Consider the following 26,299-nt stretch of genomic DNA (forward strand, 5'->3'; position numbering starts at 1 on the left):
AACACTATCATATTACCTTTTCCTATTGCCCCATGAAGGAGAAATCTTTTCTACCTACAACTATAGTTGAGTTTACTTCTACCACTAATTAGCAATGGGTCACAGCCCCCATCACTGTAAATACCCCCTTTTCTACTGAGGATTTTAAGAACTATCAACCTCAGGGAATCCTTTCCATACCACTGGATGAATGATTAACTATTTATCCCATGAAGTCCTATTGACAAGGATTAAATCTTAAACCAGCTGCACAACTTGTCAACATTAAAGATTTAACAAGCCTCATAAAAAGGCAGTGTAGCAGCATTATGGAGGGGGAGAGGAGAGGGGACATTCACGGAAAAGAAGCAAGGAATCTATGTGTTAGATGAGGGTCCCCAAAAGTGATTTCTCTACTTTCAGAATTATCTCAATAGTTGAAATTATTTAGAACTCAGCAGTACTTAATAAGCAAAGTAGAAATCATTGCATTGAGGACAATGCAAAGGGAATTGTACCTTTTCTCCTTCTAGAATTCCTTCATGCTGAAGTACAGCCTTTTCTAGGGTGGGAGGTGAGGGAAAAGAGCAACAGGGAAGGTAATAGGACCCACAAGGTGTGAGAATAAGGAAGTGAAAGGAGGACAAAAGAAATTCTATTACTTGATCTCTTTATAAACAAACCCATTTCATAGATGGCACAGAAGGAAAAAAAAATATCCGTTTAAGATATTTAATTTGGTCCCAGCTAGTGGTCTCACTGGCTTTCAGTTAAGACGAGCAGTTTCCATAGATGTCCAAGATTTGGGTCAGTTGAAAACACTTTTTTTTTTTTTAAAAAGTTGCCACCAAACCTTCAGGCAATAAAAGGGATCACTCACATCTAGGAAAAGTTGCATGGGGTTGGGAATATCTCCTAGCTAGACCTCTGCAAGCCAATCTAGACCACAGTGCTTCATGTTGTCATCCTCAGCAGAAGGATCAAAGATTCAGATAAATTCCATGACATAGTCATTGCATAAGAGGGAGAGGCAGAAGAAACTTTCATTTCCTTTTGCTCATCTTCTGGGATACTATGAATTATGACTTATTACATCCCCCACCCCCATGTTCCAGGATGTGAAGTACAAAGGAAAAAGGGAGGAATAAAGGCCATCAAGCCTGTTCCAGCTAAAATCAGATAAAAGGTGAAGAGAACCTAAGAGATAATATAATGGACAGTCAGGAAACCTGAAAACTGAGTCCTCCCTGAAAACTCTGATGGAATGATCTTGACCACATCACTTATTTCTCTATGCAAGATCCATCAGGACTCTTTTCTTGTCTCCAGTCATGCTGAGCTAAGTTACACTGAGCACAAAATTGGGTAATGAGAAAGCAGAAAAAGAGGGCATAATGGAGAAGGAAAATGCAATTAGGACAGACCACTCCCCAAATAGTCCAATGTCACTTTCTCCTGGAAAAAAACCAAACCAAAACAAAAAAACAAACAAAAAAAACGAACGAACAAGTTATGGCAACTTCCCTATGGTTTCTTACTTCCTCCTGCCTTTTCCCCACACTGAGGACAAGCTGTTGGTATAATGTGTATAAAGTACTTTGCAAATCTCAAAATTGATTGTGAGCTTTAAGCAACAGACATATGTGAGTTAATTAAAATCAGAAAAAGAATATGTAGCCATCTGATTAAAAGATGGAGCTTTTTACAATACATTTCTATTATTTTTTAATTTGAATTTATTTTCTATGAAACAGTACTTTTAATTCTTAGCTGGAAATGAGTCAAACATTTAAATAAAATGTCAGGTACTAGTTGTATTATTATTATTATTATTATTAGTAGTAGTAGTAGTAGTAGTAGTAGCAGCAGCAGCAGCAGCAGCAGCAGTAATAGTAACAGCAGCAAAAAGAAAAGAGAAAAAAGATATAATCTCCCCGAAGGAAAAAATTGTCTCATTTTTGTCTCTGGAAACCCATATCCTAGCACAATACCTGGAACAGAGTAGGAACTTAATAAATGCCTGCTGAAGTGATTGTCCCTATTAATGAAATCAGTGAGCAAAATTTACCTTTTAGTGACTTGAATGAAAAATGCCAAGCTTGAAATAAACTTGAACACTTCCAAAGTCTGTGAAATGTGGATGGGTTTAAATTATTTTACATTCACATCATGACTTGCTCTGGTGGCCAACCTTCTGGCTGGGCCACAGAGGGCAGAGACACATACAGGTCATGGCCAAGCCTATGTGGAAAACCCCAAGCTCTAGTGGTCTCTCAAGAACCTGGAATCATCCCTTCCAATGAACCCCAAAGGAAGACTTCCATGGAGTCCACAAAACGGCCTCTTTCTTGACAGCAGTCGAGCTAAGGCAACAGCTCATTTCCAATCTCTAAGCGAGAGACAATGACACTAATATACTGTAATTAAAATAACTGAACAATAACATTTATCCCAGGAGCTGGGCCCTACTGCATGGGAAAGCTGTCTCCAGGGACTTAAAAGACTCTGCACTGCTTCCTTGCCAGAGAACTTTGCTCCCTGGGTTGTTCAAAGGAGACTTCGGGCTTTTTTTTTTTTTTTCTTTTTAAAAAAAGGTTCTAAAATCTGCTAATTCTATTTTTTTAGGGGGGGGGGGCGGGATTTGAGATTGTGTAATAATTGAACTGCTTCTTGGCCAGAGTCTCCCAGAAGAGATCTTATCATCAGATTGTACCAATGTATTCTTCTTGAAAAAGGGGAGCTCTACCCTAAAAAGGGGAGGGAGAAGGAACAATCCTCAAACCAAAAAGCTCAACATTTCCTTCCAAACAAACAGAAACACTCCTAACAAGCCACTGAGCTGCTGGCTGCCAGCACAATCTTATCTCTCACAGCTGCTGTGAGAGAGGCTGACCCCAAGGAGGTCGAGATTTTTCCACTAAGTCATGCTTTTTAATCATCAAGGCAGCAGAAAAATGAGAGATTGCAACTGCAGTCTTAAGGGGTGTGGAACAAATATATAAAAAGATTCAAGTTGGATTTCACATGACATGTGACAGGTAGGGACTAAGGGTGGGTGCAGTGGGGCTGGGGGATGGGAGAGGGACCATTAAGCCACCCAGACTCTGTTAAATGCTGGGGAACAAAAACAAGAGGGAAGTAAATACTTAGCTATCCCTACACCCCTAGAAGGGATCCATTTCTAGTTACACTTCCTCCTCTAGACAAAAACAACTCAAAGGCATTGCTATCCCCATTTTACAGATGAGGAAACAAATTCAGAGAGATTAAGGATCTAAGTAACTTCCAGCACCACAACTCATATACAGGGGTGGTAAGTCTGTTTCAAATCCAGTTCCAGGACAATACCAGCTGCAGAGAGGCAGACTGGCTCCTTCCACAATTCCTGGAGTTGTGGTGCTTAATTACAATCCCTTAATTAGGGATTGTAAATCAATGCATGGGATCATAGAGTCTGAGGCCTTCTCCATCCTAGCCACTTTCCCCCCAATAGATGGAGAATCTTAGGGTTAGATGGGTACCCAAGGTCATGTACTTAATAAATAACAAAGCCAAGATTTGATTCCAGGATCTCGGGCTCCAAGTCCAGGATTATTTCCCCTTTCCCCTAACAATACCACTCTGCCTCACAAGGTGTGCTCAAAAGTGGTGATAAATGCCCAACTCCGGCTCATCAACAAGTTACAATTTCCCCATTTTTCCAAACACTCAACACTAAAGTCCAAGGTAAGACCCTAGAGAGGCAAAGCTATTTCATGTTACATAAAGGAGAGGGGATTTTTCAGGGTTCTGAAATTCTGGATAAAAGGGAAGGCTTTTTACATGTAATTGGGAAATACTTAACAAAATAAATAAAAATAATTTAAAACAAACAACAACAAAGAAAACTCAGGGCAGCCCCAGATAGAAGGCCACTTTGGTATTTCCTCTTTCATAATCTAAGTTGAAGGGGAGACTAATGAGATTATAAGCACTTAACACAGTAGAGGACATTTTTATATCTCAAATATCTGTTGAATGGAAATTTTACAGCTGAGATACCCAATTCAGAGACATTTGCAAATCTATCTTCTACCCCAAGCAGAACTGAAACTAGGGCGAGATGATCAGTACTTTGTCCCAGGTTTAGAGAATTTAGAGAGCCAACTTAAATTTGTACTCCATTTTCAATGTAGGAAACAAGAGAGCTAAAACTAGCACTTAAGTTTTCATGCAAAAATGCACACATGTGGACACATACACACACATAGAATGAACTGCCCCAGGTACCAAAATGGCCATTTAAGGCATTGGGTTCACAACCATTTCTACAATCCCTAGAAATTAGAGACCTCTAGAGAAAGGAATTTGGTGGAGCTAAGAAAAAGAGTTTGGGAACTAAGAGTTAGTCATCAGGTCACTTTACTTAGGTGTAAAAGTAGCAAGTTTGCCATCTCCCATTTCACCCATGGAGGGGAAGTGAAAGGTGATATTATGGTTCTAAAGGGCCCAAAATTGGGGGGCCTGGCTATCATCTGTCTCTCTCTGAGCCAGGTGACCTAAACCTGACTTACTGTGGGGTGGGGAGAAGAGAAAGATATTTGGCATCTCGAATGGAAAATGTTAGTGAATCTGGTAAGATCAGCCCTCCGCTTGTGTGTGCATTTTGTGTTTGTGTATAGCATCTTCATCACCTTGACAAACACACGAGCTGACCCACTACAATGAGAAAGGAGTGGTCTGCAAAGAGCTGAGAGATTCTAATAGGGAAAGCAGACACCAGCTGAGGAAGAGATGAAAGGTAGTTAACTGGACACAAAGGGCTAATTACCAGCTCTGCAAGCTGAGACAGCAGTAGCCTGCACATTCTGCTCTCCCTGCTGGGGGTAGAGGCAAGGGGAGAGGAATGGAGGCCGCAGGGAGGGCCAAAGCCTCATAATAAATAACTAGTCTGAATCCCGAAGGGTTTTGGCAACCAGGACGCCAGAAGGAGTGACTTCCTTTCACCAAGTCTGGGGATAAAAAAGAAATTTTCCATGAAAGCCAAAGGGTCCCACAGGCAAAGCTGAACTCCCCTGAGGAGACCAGGTTTTGTCCCTAAGTAGACAAATCTAACTCAGGGAAAGTGTGGCTCAACTACCTTCTGAAACCCCAAGTGGTTGGCTTGGACACCTGTCTGTGTCTCAGGTCCCCCCCAGGAAAGGTCAAGAAAGCTCTGTTGACTTAATCATAATTTGAGAAACAGGTTATCCAAATAATCATAGAATCAGAAGGAACTTTGGAAGTCATCCTGTCCAATCTCCTCACTTTACAGATGTGGAAATGAGAGAAAAAAAGAGGGATAGTAATTTGCCCCCAAACAAAGTACCCTGTCTTTTGACTTCTAGACAAGTACCCTTTTCCTGAATCAACATGGTGCATTTTTTGCTCTTGCTGTTGATCCCCAAAGAGTATTCTGCAGCTTTTAATAAATGAGAGCCTAAAGTGTTCCACCAGAGCTTGCTGGTTCATGTCTGTCCATCCCTCGCTGCTATATCTGGCCTTGAAGCTCATCATGTATCTTTCCGTTTTTGTCTACAATAAAAAAGCATTGATATGAATAAAGCTGCTACCACTTCACTTGATGAGGAGGACACTTAGACCAAGAGAAACACTAGAATTTTACACAGCACTGGAACACAACACTTGGAGTATTCTTGACAGCCATTAATAATGATAGAAATTTGTTTCACCCCCTTGCTACTGACTTCCACTTTTTTCCATTATAAAAAAAAATAAAAGTGCAGTAACAATCTTTGTTTATCTACTTCTTCCTAGATGAAGCTGATTTATGATAATAGATAGAAACATAGCTGCAGCTTAGTATTAAATTAGTCATTCAAAAAAACCAGGCTCCAAATTTTCCTCCTTTGTGTATTGCTTACTCCTCTATCCCACTAACCCGCCCCCATCCATGAATGCAAATTTTGAGAAATCCAGAAAAATGTTTTCCCCAAACCCTCCCTTCTTCTCTCTTTTGGAATAATGATTGCATTTTGCAATGGAATCATCGGGGGTTGAATGTGTTTTGTCTTTGTTAGATCAAAGAGTTAAATTTAAAGACTCGAATATAGGGAAAGGGAGATAGAGTCAACAGCTATTCCTTTTCCTTTTCCTTTTCCTTTTCCTTTATTCCCTCTCCCTTTTCTCTTCCAGTCTCCTAGGCTGCAGATGAAAGGATATCTGCCCCCTTTCCATTAGAGTTGGATGCTAGCAACTTCCTGATCCTTCTGCTAAGACTTAAGGTGTTTCAGCCTCAAAAATCAAGGGAAAGGAAATGCTTTGTGTTGACTTCATTTTTCAACCATTTTGCAAAACACCTTTCAAGCACACACCCATCCTGTGGTCTCTCCACTCAAAGCTCTGCTACCCCACAGAAAATAATTAGGAGAGCTAAACTCCAACCAAATGTGTTCACCATGTAACTAATGGATCAGTGAGGGCATCAGAGCTTTGAAATGCTCATAGGAATTCTTCCAAGTTGCCCAGATCTGTGGGAAAAGATGGAGGCCCTCTATAATGAATTGCTTTACATCAGCCTTGACATTGGCCTCCCCTCATAGATGCTAGATCCAATTCCTCTGGGCCTTTTCTGGAAAGTCCTAACCAAGATTATTGCATCAGGCTTTCTGCTTTAGGTCCTTTTCCCTGATGTCTTATTTTGTTTAGATTATTTTTACTTTTTAAATATTATTTTATTTTATTTACTTTATTAAAAACTTTCACTTGACCCTGTGGTCAAGTAGGAGCTAATTTCTCTCCTCCTTTTTGATGCTTAACTCTTCAAGTTTGTGGTCCATACTTTTTCACCTTCCATCCCTTCTTAACTCCTAAAATCTGGTTCCCATCAATTCAATCCAAATCAATAAACATTTATTAAGCATCTATTTTAAACCAGGCATTATAAAGACAAAGTGAAACAATCCCTGAGCTCTTTTGGGAGAAATCAACACAGTAGCAAAATCAAATATAAAGTACATACAAAATAATGGGGAGCAGAGGGTAGGTTAGGGTATGAAAAAATGAGATAGAGAAAAGATCAGGAAAAACCTTGCTTAAAAGTGGCTTTTTGAAGTGATCCCCAAAGGGTCTTGGGTTCAAAAAGGCAGAGGAAAGGAGGACAGTGACTTAATTGGGAGGTGGAATATTCTCTACTGTTCTCAGGAACAGTAAATTGGCTAGTTTGGCAGGGATGTAGAAAAAGCAAGGGGGAGGAATATGAAATAAGTACAGAAATATATTTTGGAGCCAAATTACAGAGCTTAAATGTCAAACAAAGGAGTTTGTATTTAATTCTAGAGGTAAGAAGTAGTCATTGAGGACTACTGCTCAACAAGGAGCACTCTGATGTGGAGGTCAGATATATTCTGTTCTTTGCTGAAATTACTCTTTAAAATCTCCTAATAATTTGCTTTTGACTAAATCTTCTTAATCTTTCCACTGTGGTTGTTGGTGTTTAGTGGTCTTAATGTGTCTTAATGCACCACTTGAAGTTTTCTTGGCAAAGGTACTAGAGTAGTTTGACATTTCCTTCTCCAGTTTATCTTACAGATAAGGAAACTGAGGCAAACAAGGTTAAGTGTCTTGTGTCTGAGGATAAATTTGAATTCAGGCCATGGTTTCACCTAGCTTCTCCCCTTTTCCCATTAAACCTAATCTTTTGTGATATCTAACTGCCCTTATTTTTTTCCGGAAGGGCTTTTTCTCTCTTGACTTCAGATATTGCACCTTCCTAGTTCTCCTCGTGTTTCTCTAGTTTCTCTTCATTTCCTTTGCTACCTTCTACTTATTCTCCCAAACTCTCAATTATGGTATCTAAAAAGTTCTTCTTTAGCCCCCTATTCTTCTACCTTACTTTATTCCTTGAAAAATATCAGGTTCTGCCATTTTTCATGACAATTTTCATGTCAACTTTAATTCCTATGTTAAAGACTCTCCCAATTTTTTGTCCCAAGTCTTCACCTTTCACTTGAATGCAGCCCTCATTTTCTACCTGCCAATAGAGACATTTTCGCTTGAATGAACCCTCTCACTCATAACCAAAATCAGACTCATTATCTAAAATGCAAGATTTTCCATTGGGTTCAATGATTCAATTGAAATCAAAATATAAGACAGAGGAGGCCTGGTCATGCCCCAATTTATGCAAAAAAGATCCAGCAATTTTGGTAACCATGAGTTCAATATGAGTCAATAACCTGGCTCTTTAAAAAATTGATGCAAACTTAGGCTGTGTTAAAAGAAGTAATACTGTCACTACTTTAACAAGCATTTAAAGAGCCTACTATATATCAGTAATTGTAGTAGATCCTGGAATCAGAAGATAAAAATCAAATAGTCCCCGCTCTCAAATAACTTACATATGATGGGGAGAAATATGTATATTGAAGTACAGATGTTATTTTGGTCTAGACTGTAAATTCTGTTCATTTTACTACTCCATGTAGATAAAAGCATAGACTTTAATGTGTTACACCCAGGGGGCAAAATTAGAATCAATGAGTCAAAGTTACTAGGAGGAGGACTTTTACAAAATTGAATTAGAATAATTAGATTGTCCCACAAATAGGATAGGTAACTTGTTGCATAGTGATTTCCTTGTCATTGGAAGTGTTCCATATGTCAAAGATGATGTAGAAGGAAATTATGTATTAAATTGGAGGTTTGATTAAATGACCTCTAAAATCCCTTCCCAATCTATAATTCCATTATTCTTTTTGTTTTTTAAATGGACACAGTCTTGAAAATTAATAAAAACTGTCAGAAACATAGGTCATAGATATTGGAATTATCCTTTCCTCTAACCTCCATTTTGGAATAAAAGTATAAAGTTTTTAAAAAAGATACATGTGTGGGGGAAGAGATTATAAAAGTAAATGCAATATTCATGACTTAGTATTTGCTATATTTATGAATATAATAGGCACAGTTCAATTCCAAGACATATTTTTTCATGTTAACAAGCAGTAGTATCCTTTTAAAAATAAATTCTGTAGTATTCCATATTTACATAGCACACTAGGCTATTTGCCTATTGCAGTGCAGCCAAGAGCTATAAGCTAGCTTTTAATGCCAAAAACCAAAATGCCCACAACACTATTCTTCCCAAGGGCCAACTGGGAGACTGGAGCCAAAGGTGTTTTTGGTTTTGTTTTTTAATTTAGTATTCCTAAAATGAGAACAGAAGAGACGTTGATTCTTGGTTTGTGTCCTCCTAGGACTGCAACTTTACTACCTAGAACCCAAGGGAGCATAATTTTTGGTCTCATTTGTAGTCCCCTGAGCCAATTCTATAGCATAAGGAAAACCAAGATGGTACAGAGGATTAAGACCAAAAGATGGCCATATATTCAATTATATTGCATCCATTTAGTACTAGCAGATATACTAAAATAATGAACTTGATTCTCCTACATTGATCATAGCTACTATGCTATATTCAAGCACAATAAAACAAAAGATAGAAATATATCTGGCCATTTCGATCAACCATGATATCACTTTATTCACTGATAAGATATTAACCTCTACCATGTCTTGATAGATGGTTATATAAGTTTCTCTAGTCAAAATAATTAATCACTGGGGATCAGCCTCTCTAAACTTAGCTGGGTTGGTCCTTGGATAGAAGTTCTTTATTGCAAGACCTACATTCAAAGTCTTTCTAAGAGTGACTAGAACTTCTGTTATCACAAGTATAGCCTTGAAGAATCCTGGGTCACCTATAGGCAATGATGAGACAAAAAGATTGATAGACAGAAATACAGATAGATGATAGAGACATATCTATCGCACACACACATAATAAGCAACCTCAATAAAGCCAAATAGACCAACAAGTTCAGATTTGTAACTGGAAGGGAATTTATAGGTTATCTAGTTTAGCTCTCTCATTTTACAGATGGAGAAACTGAGGGCTATTCTGATGAAGTGACTTATCCCAATATTATCCAGGTAGCAAGGGGGAAGAACTGGCAATTGAATAGAGGGCCTTTGGCACCAAATCCAGCATTTATTCTACTATACTACAGTGCAAATATTTCTTCAAAAAACAAAATGCCATAGATAGATCAAAAGCTATATAAATATGTTTTCCTAATGAGTAAAATTAAATGTTTTTACTACTTTTATCATTATTACATAAAAACTGATAAATCTGAGTTAATGTGAAATATCTAAAAGTAAAATCAAATAAATATTGCTGGGTTTTTAATTTTTTTTGTTGTGTATATATATGTGGTTTTTTTCCTTTTTTAAGATCACTATTCACAAAACTTTTCACTATTACTGTCCCCATGGACTTTACTGAAACAATATATAATCAAAAACACTTTTGTGAGCCTAATAGCTGGAGCTTTCAGTGCTTATAATACAGTCAACCTCTCAATCTGAGTGTCTCAAAATCTATAATAAAGAAACAGGGACTTCTAAGAATGATGTTCTTTTTGATAATGAATTACCAGTTCAGATTGCTCCACCTAAATCCTGGAACATCACCACCTTCCCTATTAGGACAACGAAAATGCAACTGTCAACATCCCAATGTTGAGGTGGAGGAGTAAAAGTTTGTATGAGAATATCTGGGGTTTCCTTTTTGATTGCCAGATATAATCACCAACCCACTGTCACTAGAATGTTTTCTAAATAAGACATTCACCAGAATATTCCTAATTCTGATTAAAATACTCATTTTGGGTAGAGAAAGCACTACTTTGGACCCAAAGCAAATCTTGAAATTCTTTAAAATTGGTCTCTAGGAGAATGCCATGAGCTCTCAGTGAACCAGCAGAGATATGATCAAGTTTGCTGATTTTAAAAAAAAATCTGTTTCTCTTTTTGGTGGTCTTGGAGTTGAGGAAAGGACAGATGGGGAGACAAGAGAGCCAGCTGTGCATCCAGACAAAAATGCCCTAGGCGGCCAGAGATAGAGAAGAATGAACCTTTTCCCCCTGGAGAACATCTTCCTCTGACATAAGAAGCATCTGAAACCATCAGTCCCATAGGAATGAGTGGCTGTCTTCAGATCCACAAGAAATGATTTCAGGACATATCCCTGAGAGATCATTCCAGGACATTCATTAGACACCCAAGAATAGCTCTTGGCTACAATCACAAGATCTATCACCCAAACAACATTCCTCCTCCCTTTCCCCTGTAGTCCTCCTTCCCTCTTATTCAAGTTGGGAGACTGGGTCAACGACTGGAAGAATATGGTTATGAACACTAAGTTCTATATAGTTCTTACTCTGGAGCCAGGAAGTTTATTCAGATTGTTTATTCTTCTGGGGGCTTACAAAGGTGCACCAATATTCTCAGTACTAGCAAACTAATGTTAGAGTAGAATTAATCAGTATCTACTCACTACAGGCAGGGCACTGTACTAGGTATTTTGGGGGACATAAAAAACAATATCAGTCAAAACCTAACAGCACAGACATATCTTGGAAAAAATTAAGGTCTGAACCTTGATGAAAGAATTGAAAATAAACCAGACTGCCCTTCGCTGGGTAAAGAGGGGGTACAATATTTATATGGAATGAGGCATGGGCTGTCAAATATAGTTAACATGTTGGGGGATTCTGCTGAATTGTACTTCTTTTTATTTTAAGAAAAGGCTCTCTTGAAAAGAGTCAGTAGTTAATGGGAAAAGATAGGGATCTAAAGAAAAACATTGATAATTATTTAAAATGTTTAAATTCACGCTTTTACGAGCATTCTAGTCAGTTGGTATTTGAAAGTTATAATAAAGTTATAGTTTCTACATGGTAGAAACATGTTAGTGAGAATGCACTTTCCCACAATAGGGTTATCTTTACAATTCTGAAGGTCATTTGGAGCCATAAAGGGGTACGTTTAGGAAATTATTTGTTCTGCCAAAGGGGGTGCAAGTGGAGTAAGCAAGTCAGCTTCAGCCAAAGAGAGAATTTAGGGAGAGAGCTAGCTAGAGTCAGTACCATGACTAGAATACACTATCTTTCTAGTCAGCTGGTCTTTTAAAGGAGGATGAAGTTATAGACTCTAAGTGGTTTTCACATAAATTTCCAATGGATAAAATATTGACAAAGTAAAAGCTGAGAAATAAAAATTTTCCCTGCCTCCATCAAAAACTCATTAGTGCTATTATAGATAAGTGACTTTCCCCCTTGGTGGCCCAGTTTCCTTGACAAGAATAGGGTCTAATGTTGTAGTAATGTTGTAATGTTTGTAGGGTCTAATGATAATAAATTGTAATTTTAAGTTAATTTATTATGTATAAATTATTAATAGTTAGAAATTTTATTTTGATCATTAATAAATGTTTATTAACTTTCCAACAGTAATACATGTTTTTATCACATTTCAATTTACAAAGTGTCTTCTTAAGAGTCCTGCTGAGATAGATACTGTAATCATCATTATAATTTTATTTTATAATTTATTATACCAATTAATTATTATTATTATTTTATGGATCAGGAACTGAGATTCACTAAAGCTAAATGACTTGGCCAGGACCACTTGCTGCTTGTTGTAGCAGCAGCAAGATTCAAAACTAGGTTTATTAATTAGATGGTCTCTTGTTCAAAATGGTACAGAAAAAAATTCAAAAATTTCTAAACTTCTTTTCAGTTATCCAGTATTTGGGGATTATTTCACTTTTTTTTTAATCTCTAGAGCCTACCACAGCACCTAAAACAAAATAGGTATTTAGTAATTGTTTGGTGGTTGGTAAATTATGATTTGATGACTATAATACTACTGCTCTTGACTAGGAAAAGCAGCATAGCATAATGGATAGATTACCGAACTTAAAATAAAGATGGCCTAGACTCAAATTCTGCTTTAGATAATCACTTGTTCTATAAAGTTACCCATGCATATAACCTGTAAATAAAAGGCTATTAAATAAAAATAAAAAAAATAGATAATCACTTGTTGTGTGATACTGGTTGGCAAGTCATTTAACTTCTCAGCTTCAGTTTTCTTATCAATGAAACATGGGGGCCGACTTAGTGGCTTTTATCTCTAAATTTGTGAACCTATGATTCAAAGGCTTCCCCACTGAATCACTTGCTAAGAATCCCAAGGAAGACAAACACTAGATATCAGCCACAAAGGAATTCTCATTTTTCAAAGTGAAAAGGAGGGTTAACATAAAAAGAGCTTATGCATATAGACCACTACCTAAGGTCTCTCTTGAGAATTCATTCTCTTCTTCCTCAAATATACACTCAGACTGAATTACCTTTTTTGGTCATTTAGTAGTAGTAGAGGAAAAAATTCTGTGGTAGTCATTTTCATCAAGCATAACATCTGGTGGTGGAAATAGTAGAGTAAAGAGGAAGAGGTAAAGGGTAGGAGGAATTAAAAAATGTTGATATTCTACTGAAACGCAGGTCCCTGGATGAACTCTTCCTGCCCATTCTCCTAGAACTTTACTGAAGTATTCATATGTTTCCTTAGAAACTAATGGCACAGAGCCTTTTAGATGTTAATTGTGGTAGATTATTTTCTGATGGCTAGAGGATTGTTTCCTCTACAATGTCATTGAGCAATGATTTGCTGAGGTCTTTGGAAGACTCAATATGTGTGTAGCACTGGGAGCTAACCAGGGACATCAAAGATGATGATCACCTCATCCTTTATTCATCCACCCAACAATCATGGGCCATCCCATACACCACTATGAGAAAACAGTGATCTGTCACTCAACAAGCCCTTTTAAGTCAGAAAACAGAAGCAAGAGATGTTCTTTACCTCCCCCTTTTTTCCTTCTCCCTCTCTTCCAGAAGCTAGGATACCCACTTGGGGGGAGAAACAGACCCTGAGTAGAGAGATTCTCTTAGGAGGAAAAAAAAAAAGGAAAGGGAAGGGAAAAGAGATGGGGAGAGGAAGAGAGAGAAAGGGAAGAAGGAAGGAAAGAAAGAAAAAAGAAACAAAGGAAGAATATGCACACTATATGCAATCAAGACATCCTGATTTTTTTTTCTATGATTCATTTGGAAGGATTAAATCATGCCCATTCTTTAGTCTTGTCAAAATTTCCTTTAAGTAAGGGATGAAGAGCGCAATTAGGTGGCACAGTGGATGGGGTACTGGATCTGGATGCAGGAAGATTCATCTTCCTGAGTTCAAATTTGGTCTCAGTCACTTATTAGCTGTGTGAACATGGACAAGTCCCTTAACCCTATTTCCCTCAGTTTCCTCATCTGTAAAATGTGCTAGAGAAGGAAATGGCCAACCACTCTAGTACCTTTATCAAGAAAACCCCAAATGGGATCATGAAGAGTTGGACATGACTGAAAAAACATGAAGGAATGTCTTGACTAGTCTCTGAAAAGGAGAAGCAATGCTTGTCCAACAGGTCCAATTACTATGTGTTGGATCTTCCATTAGAATGTGAGTTCCTGAAGGCAGGGACCACCTGTTTTCTAGTACTACAGGGCTTTGTACATTGTAAGCTCTTAAGAAATGCTTTTTGAAAAATTACTTATCCATCAAATAGTGTCTTTCCTTAAAAACACATTTATCAGTAAAAATAGCAAGGATTTATATAGTGTCTTAAGTTCTGTAAAGCACAGCACATGTATTATCTCTGATGCTATTACAATCTCCATAGTACAGATGGAGAAACTGAAGCCACTCAACTAGTATATGTCTGAGATAAGATCTCTCAAAATCCAATAGTCTTACTCACTGATAGATGCCTCATCAAGGACATATCACTTCTTCCTTTAAAAAATACCCTCAAAAAAGAGTTTCTGAATGTGAGCCATAAATGACAGGGTAAAGTTTAGTTCTGATGTCTCAGAGTGATCAGAGAAAGACAGAAAAGAAATATCATGGCCATAGGATGACCAATTTTGAACTGAAAAGAAGCTCAGAACCCTTGAGTCTAATCTCTTCATTTAATAGATGAGGTAACTCAAACTTGGAAGAGGTTAAGTGATTTTTCCCAAGGTCAACACAGGTAGGAAGTAATTGGGGCAAGCGGAGCACTGAAGCTCTTTGATTCTGGGTCCAAAGCTCATTCTACGTGTTGGGCTCTCCATCTCTCAGTCATGCAATGCATTAGCAGAAGGATATGTGGAGAATTATCACTCTTGGCTATTTATAGTTTGTATTAGTATCTCTGCCCCTCTGGAGGGGAAAAGGTTATCCAGTGGAGAAGGGGGCTATAGAAATGCTAATCACAACTAAGCAACAGGGAAAAATAGAGGATAACAAGACAGCTGGTGTCCAGGAGCCAAGGAAGGAGATGGTGAGAAAAAAGGAAGTTGATTAAAGATTGATTTTTATCTGGCTGCAGGAGGGGCTACACTGGTGGACTTGAAAAGCATCAGCTAATCAAGAGGAAATTCCTCTATCCCAAACCGGTGATCCTAGGGAAAGGAGAGATTTCTCACTTAAGAAAGAGAAAAAGATCAGGCCCAACCCAGGGGAGCAGGGAAACAAGCACTAGATCAGAATACAGACAATTTGGGGAGAAAGAAGTGTCAAACTGAAACCCAAAGTTTACAGGTAGAACCAGCAGGCTCCCCTCAGAATTCACTCATCTCAGAGGAGGCTAGCAAGAAAAGAGTTTTCCCAAGCATTGGTGACAATGTAGGGGGGGAAGCAGAAAGAAAACCTCATTATTTTAGATGACAAGTCAAGGAATTCTCTCGCAATATAGTTCAGGTAACCTTGCAGTCATAGGTGTGCTGCCACTGCCACTATGGACAAAGAAAAGGAAAGTCCAAAAGGGAAGACTAAAGTCTTGATATTGATGGCTAAGGAAAACCAAACCTCTGAATCCTTCAATAGCAGCAGCAGCAAAGACAAGAACCAGCTAAAGGGAAAACTTCTATTTAGGGATTTCCTGTCTTATTCACCCCAATATGCTTTTAATATGGAAGGGGAACTTGTCACAAAGCATCCTTTTAAATTAAGCTTTATTTACTTCATAAATGCACCTTAAGCACAGGGCTATGGAGGGGTGATTGTTCCTAGCCCTCTGGTTCAGGAAAAGAAATCTAACTATGTGGGAAGGAGAGAAAATTGATTTTTGTTCAATTTAAAAAATTAATACAATAATTTTTTAAAAGGAAGAACACTGAGTTCCTAAAGTATATTTCCATAGAAAGAAGTTCCATAAAGATACTAGGGACTGTCATAATTCATGTTTTCCTGGAAGGAAAAAGCAGGATACAGAGACCTATAGATCCAGGGTATACTTTCTGGGTCCTTTAACTCATTCCATAAGTCCTGATGCTCTTATTTCAGTATTGACAACAAGCTCACTCACTCCAGGGGGAGGATAATTGACACTAAATCAATGTACAGGAAAAATTTCATTTGATCTTATTTTTTTAAGGCATAAAACACCAACCTATCTTTTTATAACTGACACTTCCCTATCCTTACTCCACTTAGAATGTTTTCTTCAGTTTCCCCGTGGGAATCTCTAGTTCCCTAAAAGATAAATACTCAAATTGTTGTGGTTGACCCCACTTAGCGGTCTTTTTGGCCGAGACACTGAAGTGGTTTGTCACTTCTCCAGCTTGTTTTACAGATGGGGAAATTGAGGCAAACAGGGTTAAGTGGCTTGCCCAGGATCACACAATCAGTAAGTGTCTAAGGTCAGGTCTGATGGACTCATGAAAATAAATCTGCCTAACTCTAATCCCAGTGTTCCATTTACTGTGCCACCTAATTACATCATAAAGTTTAACTATCTCTTCCTATTTGCTAGTTATTAGCATTCCCTCTGTCCCTAGAAGATGTCTCAAAAGTCTTCATGAAATTTTAAGTTTTAAGAGCTCAAAACTGCACGAAGACTTTGGGGTCAGCCTTTATTTTGTATTACTTATCACTTAATTTGCCCTCACTCCTGTGGAATAGAAGCTGCTTGAGGGCAGTGGCTGTTTCATTTTTTTTTTCTTTTTTTTTTTTTTTTTGTCTTTATATCTCCAGCAGCTACAACAGTAACTGCCATATAGTAGGCTTTGAATAAAATGCCTATTGAATCAAAAACCACATTAACTGATTGGGATCAGTAAATATTTCTCACCTAAATAATACAAGACAGTAAAAGGTAAATCTCTGGAACCTCTTCCACTGAGGGGCTAAGATATCCTCCTCTCAGCAGGATCTGGTGACCAGAAATCCAGAGTAGGGTTAGCTCTGGAAATCAGAAGGCAAGGATTCTAGTCCTTTACATATGACCTTGAAGCAAGGTTGTACCACAGCATCAAGACTCCATTTCTCCATCTGTCAAAAAGGGATTAATGCCTGGCTTCCAGAAAGCTCATGGGACACTGCAGATGAATGACAATGGCTCTCAAGCTCTTTTAGTTCCTTGGAAAGAGAGGCACAAGATAAGTCCTACATACTATTATTATCCTTAGGAGGAATGCCAAGTGGAGAGTTAGCTATGAGACTAACCCCCTCTCTTCCCCACCCCTTCATCCTCCATGCTCCAGAAAAGAGACCAGGAATGCAAATGAAGGAAAGCCTTTAGCAAAGTGTCATTTCTGGCCAATCAACAACTCTGGTGGAATTACTTTTAATTCACCAGCATATGCTTTGAGCAGGTTTTGAGGAAATTGGTCATACAACATTTATGAAAACACTCGTTGTCTTATTGAGAACACTGTGAAGGATGTGAAAGAAAAACCAGGAACAGGTCAGAAACTCAGGAGGGTCATTTTCTATCTCTTTTTTTTCCTCCAAACCACCAGTTAAAGGTGGTCTTTCCAAAAATCACAAAAATAAAGGTTTTAAACCTGATAACAGTGTTTAAAATTGCTCTTGGAAGCACTGACAAAGAGAGTTAGAAGCCATCTGTGGCTACCAAAATGCAAGGTAATAGTGAAAAAGGAGAGGCAGTTAGGTTGTACAATAAATAAGAATATGAGACCTTAAGTCAGGAATATCTGAGTTCAAATTTGACCTCTAGATTCTTACTAAACTGTGTGATTCTAGGCAAGTCACTTAACTCTTATTTGCTTCAGTTCTCATCTGTAAAATGGCAACACACTGGAGAAGGAAATGACAAACTACTTCACTATCTTTTTGTAGAAAACTCCATGGACTAAAGTCATATATGAATGAACAACAAGAAGTGGAAAGGAAGGAAAAATCATACTACTAACTAGCTGAGAGAATGTAAGCAAATCATTTTCCCTCTGGACCTCATTTTCTTCATCTGTCCAAATGAGGTGGTAGGATCAAATGATCTTTACAATTCTAAAATTCTCTCTCTCCACTTACATGGCCACCATGCTAGTTAGGTCTCTTACATCTGTCTTCTGAACAATTACAGTAGTCTCCTACTTGGTCTCCCTGTCTCCAACTCATCTTCCATATGACTGTCAAATTAATAATTCTCAAGCACAGATCTATGCTATTGTCCTGTTCAAGAAGCTTCCATGGGTCTTAATTGTCTCTAGGACTAAATACAGACTTTATTGACTGACATTTTAAGCCCTTCACAATCTGACACAGGACTATCTCTCCAGACTGATATCATATCATTGGTCTCCTGGGTGTTCCTACATAAACAACATTCCATATTCATTGCCTTAATTGGCACATGTTCTCACCTATGTCCTTCTTTCTCATCTAAACCTCCTGGAATCTCTATCACCCTTAAAGGCTTAGCATCTGTGCCTTCTCCAACAAGAAGCTTTTTCCGATTCCTCCAGGCCTCTGGAACTCTTCCTCTGTCCCCAAATTATTTTTATATACTCTGTTTATATATATGTGAGTTCATTTTCCCCCAATGGAACGTAAGCTCCTTGAAGACAGACACATTGTAGCTGCTTAATAAGTACTTTTGGAATTAAACAATCCTACATAAATTCCATTGAAAGATTTTGTGATATAATCTAAGAGAAAACAAAGTTAAAAGAAAACCTCACTGGTGACCACAAAAAAATATTCAGTATGATTCACTGGCTAAGAAACTTGCAACCCAAAACAGATATAACTTAAGAGAGCATTATTGTTCTTCAATTGTTTTCACTCATGTCTGACTCTGTCCTCCCCATTTGGGGTTTTCTTGGTAGATACCGAAGCAGTTTGCCATTTCCTTCTGCTTATTTTACAAATGAGGAAACGGAGGCAAACAGAGTTAAATGATTCGCCCAGCGCCCCACAGTTAGTATGTGTCTGAGGTTATATCTCAACTCAAGTTTTTCTGATTCTAGGTCGCCTGCTCTACCTGTTACCCTACCTAGCAAGTCTTAAGAGGGTGACTGGATCTTTTATCAAGAACTCTCCTGCCTGAACCTGGCCCCTTGCCCAAAATCCTGAAAGTCTGGCTTATAGAACTGAACCATAGATAAAGCCCACTCCACCACTATTCATACTAATTAAATAAAATTACAAAGTGGGATTGGTGATATTGACTTGAGAGCAAGGCTCTTGAAAGTTCCTTCTAGACCTGAAATTTGATGAATATAAGAGGGAGCCAAAAAACTAGAAACTAAGTGGATGCCCATCAGTTGGGGAATGGCTGAATAAATTATGGTACATGAATGTTATGGAATATTATTGTTCTGTAAGAAATGACCAGCAGGATGATTTCAGAAATGCCTGGAGAAACTCACATGAACTGATGTTGAGTGAAGTGAGTAGAATCAAGAGAACATTGTACATAGCAACAAGATAACATGATGATCAATAGTGATGGACTTGGCTTTCTTCAACAGTGAGGTGATTCAAGCCAGTTCTAATAGACTTAAAATGAAGAGAGCCATCTGCATCCAAAAAGAGGATTGTAGACTCCGAATGTGGATCATAACATGGTATTTTCAATTTTTGGTTCTTGTTTGCTTGCTTTTTTTCTCATTTTTTCCCCCTTTTTGAGCTGATGGTTCTTGTGCAGCATAATAAATGTGGAAATGTGTATAGAAGATTTGTACATGTTTAACATAGTGGATTATGTGCTGTCTAGGGAAGGGAGTAAGATGAAAAGAGGAAGAAAAATTTGGAATATAAGATTTTGCAAAGGTGAATGCTGAAAACTATCTTTGCATGTATTTTGAAAATAAAAAAGCTATTTTTTTTTTAAAAAGAGTGTCAATGGCAGAAAGAAGATAGAAGTGAATTGAGATGGCCCACATCCCATTACCTCTAGTTATCCCATTAACTTTTTGTCTAACTTCCAGTTTGTTGTAGGTCTGGAACTGTTCATTTCTCCCCTCCCTCTCTCCTTTTCTCTACTTGGCAAAATGCCTTTTGGAGGTAGTCATGAGGAATAACTATGTTTAGCCTGCATCTGAAGATGTTGGGTTAGGAGGAATGAAAGCATTCTTTAGGTATTTGAAAGGCACAGGGAAAGATTGGATATGTTCTATTAAGCCATGTAAGGAAGAACTAGGGCCAGTGCACACAAGAAAGAATATTTTTTTTTGCCTCAGCTTGAGGGGAAAAGACACCTTGGAAATCAAAGCTGTCTCAAAGTAGAATGGGCTGCTTTGGTCAACTGGAAATATAAATAAAGGCTAGAGATCACCAGTCTAGAGCTGGAGTGAGGCCTTAAAAGTTACCTTGTCCAACTCTTCACTAAGCAGATGAAAAAAGAGGTCCAGAGCTAAGTGACTTGCTGAAGTCATACTTGAGATGTGAGAGATGGTATTCCTTCTTATTTAAGGGAGGGACTAAATGATCTTTCCAGCTTGAAGATAGGACATTGAATAAGAAGTATTGAAGAGTCCTTATCCTTAGCCACAATCTAAAACATAACCTTCATCTTACTAGCAATAAGTTACCTTACAAGGAAGATTTTCCAAGAGCCTCCATGCCCACAAGCTAAGGAGTCTTTTAAATGTTTTGTCATTTGAATTAAGAAAAATAATCAGTGAAATAAAGTCCAACACCAGTTTTGTTTGCCAAAAATAATCAAAAGGTATTTCAACATATAGATTACTCCTTAATTTTGAGAAGTTTTTATCTGCCATTTATATAATGCTTTAAAGTGAGTTAAAGTGATAAAAAAGAATGTCTCACAATTATCCTATATCACCAACTATTTTACCCAGAGAAGGAAATTGAGGAAATTAATGCTTCAGCATTAAATGATTTGCCTAAATGAATTCTACTAAAGTAGAATGAGTATTTGACTTCCTGTCTTTCTGACCCTAAGAATATTACTCTGCTACAGGGCACTCTAAGAGATAGAATTGTTTTTTTTTCTTGAAAAGTAAAACTGATTTAAGGACACTATACCCACAGATTTCTTCCCCGAAAAGCTTCACTTACAACACCTCTTCCTTACAAAACATTTTTACAGAGGAAAAACCTTTATTGTTGGAGTCATGGAGCTCCCCTTGTGAGCCACTCTCTCACTTTTCCCTCTTGTTTTCCACTTGGGTGATAAGTAAGCATTCACTAGATTAAACAATTGTGAAGTGCAAGGGTGGTCTATTCCTGTCCAGCTTTCCAACTACATTCACCAAGTAAAATGGCACTAAGATTCACTCACCTGATAAGAAATGCCATCCTTCCGGGTATTCAGCCCAATCTCATCCATAGAAGGGGTGCTCATCATCACCTCAGTCATGTCAGCTGATCTCAGATAATCAGGGCTGCCAAGAGATAGGAGATACAAAATGAAGGGAAAGTGATTGATCTCACTCTTCAGGTCACACTGTTCTATCATAAGGCAATGGGATAAGAGGTCAAAGGATAATGGATTGAGGCAACATGGTACAGAGACAGGGCAGTAGACTAGGAGTCAGGAAGATGAATTTAGATCACGAGGACATTACGAGCTGTGTGTTCCTGGGCAAGGCATTTTTCTGTGTCTGTTTTCTCACATCTCAAATGAGGGAGTTGTGCTTGATGTCTTCTGGAAGGCAGGTAAGTAACACAATAGGTGCTGGGTCTATTCTGTCAATTCTGGGCAAGTCATTTAATCTCTGCCTTGGTTTCCTTGAATGTAAATTGATGACAATAATTCCTTCAACTTTTCAGCACTGTTGCAAGAATTAAACGATATAATGACTGTAGAGTTTAGAACAGTATCTAGTACATGGTAGGGGCTTAAAACTTATTTTCTCTTCTCATTCTAAGGTCCCTTCTAACTCTAGATTTAGGATTTAGAGCTGGAAGGAACTTTGCAAGAACAACTTTTTCATCTAAATGAAGACTCATCAGAGAGATTAAGTTACTTAGCTGAATTAATTCAGTAAGTGATAAGTCTTGATTATGAATCTAGCAGCATTTGAAGTTCTGGTAATCACAAAACTCTGGAGGAAGAGGGAAGGCAGAGGGGGATACGCTGAAGCCCTTGAATAACTGATCTCTTAGCCATTGACCACTGACCTTAAACTTACTGGAGAAAAGGTAATCAAAGATAAATTTCTTTTTTGCACTTCTTTCTAAAAGTTCTGAGTCTTGAAGAATCTCAGATCATAAAACTTAGAAATGTAAGATATCCTAAAAGTAATTTAGCTCAACCCTTTTCATTTAACAATGAAGAAAGTGAAACCAAAAAAAAATATATAATTTGCCAGAAGTCACAGAGGTAGTAAGTAACAAGGGGAAAGACCTCAGATCAGAAACCAGACTCCAAATTCATCCCTTCCCCCCCACAGGATCATGTATATCCTTATTCCCAGTCTGGTTCCTTTATATCTCAGGAATGGAAGGCAGAGGAGTTATTTCATCTCTCTCTCTCTCTCTCTCTCTCTCTCTCTCTCTCTCTCTCTCTCTCTGTCTCAATTATCTTAAATAAATTGTTTCCTTGAAATGTTTCTGTTGTTAATAACAATGATGAGGATAATGACAAAAGTACAAAACTGTCACTTTATAAAAAGATTCAACACAGACGGTGGTGTCTATATCTCCCTACCACATGTGTAGAGAAAAGTTCCAAATATGGAGGTTTTCAGAATTCCCCCACAGTGCCTGGTGCCTCTAAATTAAAGCATGTCCTATCCACATCCTAGGTGAATCTGTACCTTCCCACATGGCACACTGGCCAACATTCACTTTTCTAACACCAAATACAAACCTGGCCAGCTCAATGATGGTGAAGCACCAAGGATACTCACTCTCTTAATGACTGTCTTTGCCTGCACGAGGCATTTTCTAAAGGAAAAGCAGCCAGAGAAACATTTCTATACCCCAAGTGTATAGTTAGTGCACAGGCAGGGTGGGCAAGGGCACAGGATCCTGGGACATAGTATCCATTCCCATATAGCCTAGGGTGCATGCCCTCCACACATTCACTATCTTACACAAGCACACACAAACAACACTAACTACATGGCAGGCAGAGCTTGAAAGGAAACAAAAGCCGTCTTCTTCTTGCTATAGCTACTAAGATGTAGGGCTTCCAAAAATTAATGCTTCTCTCCCCGGAAAATGAGGTAGGTTAGTCAACACTAGTTTGCCAGCCTGCCTGGATGCTCACTAGCTGAAGCAGGTAAAGGCAGCTGGAGAAGTCTGAGGTGAGGGAGTTGGTGGCCTGAGGATCCCCAGCAATTATTTGTCTCTTGAGTCCAGCAGCCACACCCCGCTTAAAGGGGCACTGGCTTCTCCAGGGGCTTCAAGTTGATCAATTCTCCCTCTAGAGAGAGAGCAGGGCTGAGGAATAGGCAGCATGCAGCCATTCTGAGCTCTCACTTGCCCCATGTCAGAGCTCCTTCCCCCCACTCCTCTCAGTGAGCTCATCCCCAGCTGAGGGAAGAAGGGGTGAAGATGTGGGAGAAGGCCAAGCCGCCCCACATTTGCAGCCCATTGGCTGGGGCCTTTCCTTCTCACTAGGGTCTGGGGCTACAGCTGTGAAAAGTGGAGAGCAAAAAGCTGCAAACTTTCCGGCTCCATCTCAGCTTAACAGCTTCAGGTTAGCTGCAAGCAGCCACCTTCATTCACCCTGCTGGCTTGGTAACACATGCAAGCCTGCCTTGCCAGGAAACAAACACCCTGGGTTGGGACCCAGGGTTCCTCTAGAAGCTTCTATTTCTCACACGTGGGAATAGGTTTTGCAGGCACTAAGCTCGCTTTCCTTGGCACCCCCTCCCCATTGTAGGGGAGATGCAAAATGTTTGCTCGAATCCCTTCCCCTCCAGCAGGAAGGAAGCAAGCTCTGAGCTTCTGCAGGAGGTCGACTCTGAGGCCCGACTCTGTAAACCACACTGCTCTTCCTCCTCCCCTCACAATTTCCACAACCCCTCCACTGGTGAAGCCCCAGAACTCCGGGATTTTTTCATACTGCCCCCTGCCCCTGGGGATCTCGGACTCCCAACAATCCAGCCCCACTGCCCTAAGGATCTCAGCATACCCCAACTGGTTCATTGCCCAGCTCCAAACACGCCCTGATTAGTCCAGCCCTTCCCCTTCGTCCACTCTTCTCCCCCACCGCTCCCAGACCCAGCAGCCCCTGAATCCATCCCAGATTGTTGGTTTCTGTTCTCCCGGCTCTCTTTTCTTGCTGCTGGGTCTTTATCAGCCACCTCCCTCCCCGACTCCCAGTCAAATCCAGTGGTTTTCAAAGGCATTCCTCTTAGAAAGGGGGAGAAGGAAAGCGATGGGGTCAAAAGGATGCAGCGTTCCTCGCAGTGAGTGCGGGGAGAAGGCACGCGCGTATACACGCGCACACTCGCGCGCGCACACATATAGATATTGTATCACCACTACTCCCCGTCCCCAGCTCATCCATAGGAGGTCTTCTCCTCTAACACCCAATACCACGTTAGCCGTCACACTACCCTCTCAAGCTCCCCCCGCACTCTACATCAAGACTTGCATGCAAATCAAAGAAAAAAATGAGGTGGGAGGGGGAGACAAGGGGAGGGGAAGAAGAGAGGAAGAAGGGGAAAGAAAATAATGTTTCTTCCCAAAATCAAGCAGCACTCAAAAGATTCTATCGTCAGTCCTTATTTGAGGAGAGGGCATTTGGAGCACAGGGCGGAGTGGAGAGGATTTCAGTCCGGGTTGCACTCCCCCATCAGCACCCCTAGTTTTCAAGCACTTATGCAAAACCTCCAAGTTCACTGTCTTTGTCTGGGTTCTTTCAATACCTCCCTGGGCACTTAAGTCCCCTTATTCCTCTCCCCTTTGACCTCCACCCAACACACAGACACAGAAATCCACACACACGCATTCGCACACGCACGCACACACCTTGGGTGCGACTTCGGCATTTAGCGGCTGATCACCTAGAAAGGAGAGCCGCCCCTCTTCATTAAGTCAGAGCAGTCAGTAGTCACAGTACCCTAAAGGGACGGAACCCGGGATGAGAAGACTGGGGCTGCTGGCTAGACCCCACCGTGCAACAGCGCCAAGAGTAAAGAAGAAATACTCACCAGTGAATGGGGAAATATACAGACATGAAGTCCTAAGGGAGGCTGACCCACGCCCTTGTATATTTAAAAAACGGTCCCCGGGCAAGAGGAAAGAGGGCACTGCAGTGTGCCAGTGCCCAGCAGTTTTCTCTAGTTTCTAGGGGAAACGGAACGATTCACCGTCCCGGGACACCCCCTTCGGAGGAAAAGATCTCAGGCTCCCAGGCTCCCACCTCTTCCAACCACCACCCGGAGGAAAGGCTAGCAAGCAGAGGTGGCGATTCCCTTCCCAATGAGCTCTCAGCCCCACAAAGAGCCTGTGAAGCCGTATTTATAGGAGAAGGGGGAGGCGGGCCTTGAATCCCGGAGGCCCCGCCTATCCTCCCCCCACAACTGGAATAACGTCACCAAAATCATGAATGGTTTCGTAGCTGCGAGCTAGTGCCTGCGGCTCCGCCAAGCTCCACAGAAGGGCCCTGGTTTGCTGCAGCTCCCCCCTTTTGCCCTCCTCGTTCCCCCAACCCATTCCCGTGCGCGAGCGCGCGAGCGCGTACGCACAGAGAGAGACAGACAGACAAACATACACACGCGCGCGCACACACACGCACATACTCATCCCTCTTCCCTGCAAATCGCTCGCTGATTCTGCGGGTGCATGTACCCCCGTCTCAAATCCAATCAGCTTCATTTCTCCCCCCATCCAAAGTAAGCTGTCTCATTTGGGTTCTGGAGAAGGGGTGGGAGATCTCTGAACGTAAAGAAAGATGGGGTGGAAGTAGGGGGTGGGAGTGCGAAGATTGTACGTGAGTGGAATCCGTGTCCTTGGAATCCTCGTACATATGGACATGCATTTCCAAGCAAATGAGTCGTGCTTTAAAAGAAGAGCCTTCCCTCCTTCCCGGGCCCGTTCCCATCCCCAATTCGGCACCCATTCATGGAAGCTCATTCTCGGGAGTAGGCATCTGCAGCAACGCCTTCGCCTAGTCTATTGCCGCCCACCCCTATCCCGCGCCCAAGGTTTCGGCACGAGACAGAGTCCAGGC

General features: G+C 40.0%; 1 protein-coding gene across 1 annotated transcript in view; it reads right to left on the reverse strand.

The window, feature by feature from the left end:
• LBH (LBH regulator of WNT signaling pathway) overlaps positions 1-25,585 on the reverse strand; it is a 29,933-nt gene extending 4,348 nt beyond the window's left edge. Inside the window, exons 1-2 of the mRNA XM_003757809.4 lie at positions 25,278-25,585; positions 21,449-21,551 (exon numbers count right to left, since the gene is read on the reverse strand). Coding sequence (XP_003757857.1) covers positions 21,449-21,551; positions 25,278-25,303 — 129 coding nt within the window. The 5' untranslated portion in view covers positions 25,304-25,585. The remainder of the gene's footprint in view (positions 1-21,448; positions 21,552-25,277) is intronic.
• Positions 25,586-26,299: the final 714 nt, after the last annotated feature.

The sequence above is a fragment of the Sarcophilus harrisii genome, chromosome 2 (assembly GCF_902635505.1).
Source record: "Sarcophilus harrisii chromosome 2, mSarHar1.11, whole genome shotgun sequence".
Taxonomy (NCBI): domain Eukaryota; kingdom Metazoa; phylum Chordata; class Mammalia; order Dasyuromorphia; family Dasyuridae; genus Sarcophilus; species Sarcophilus harrisii.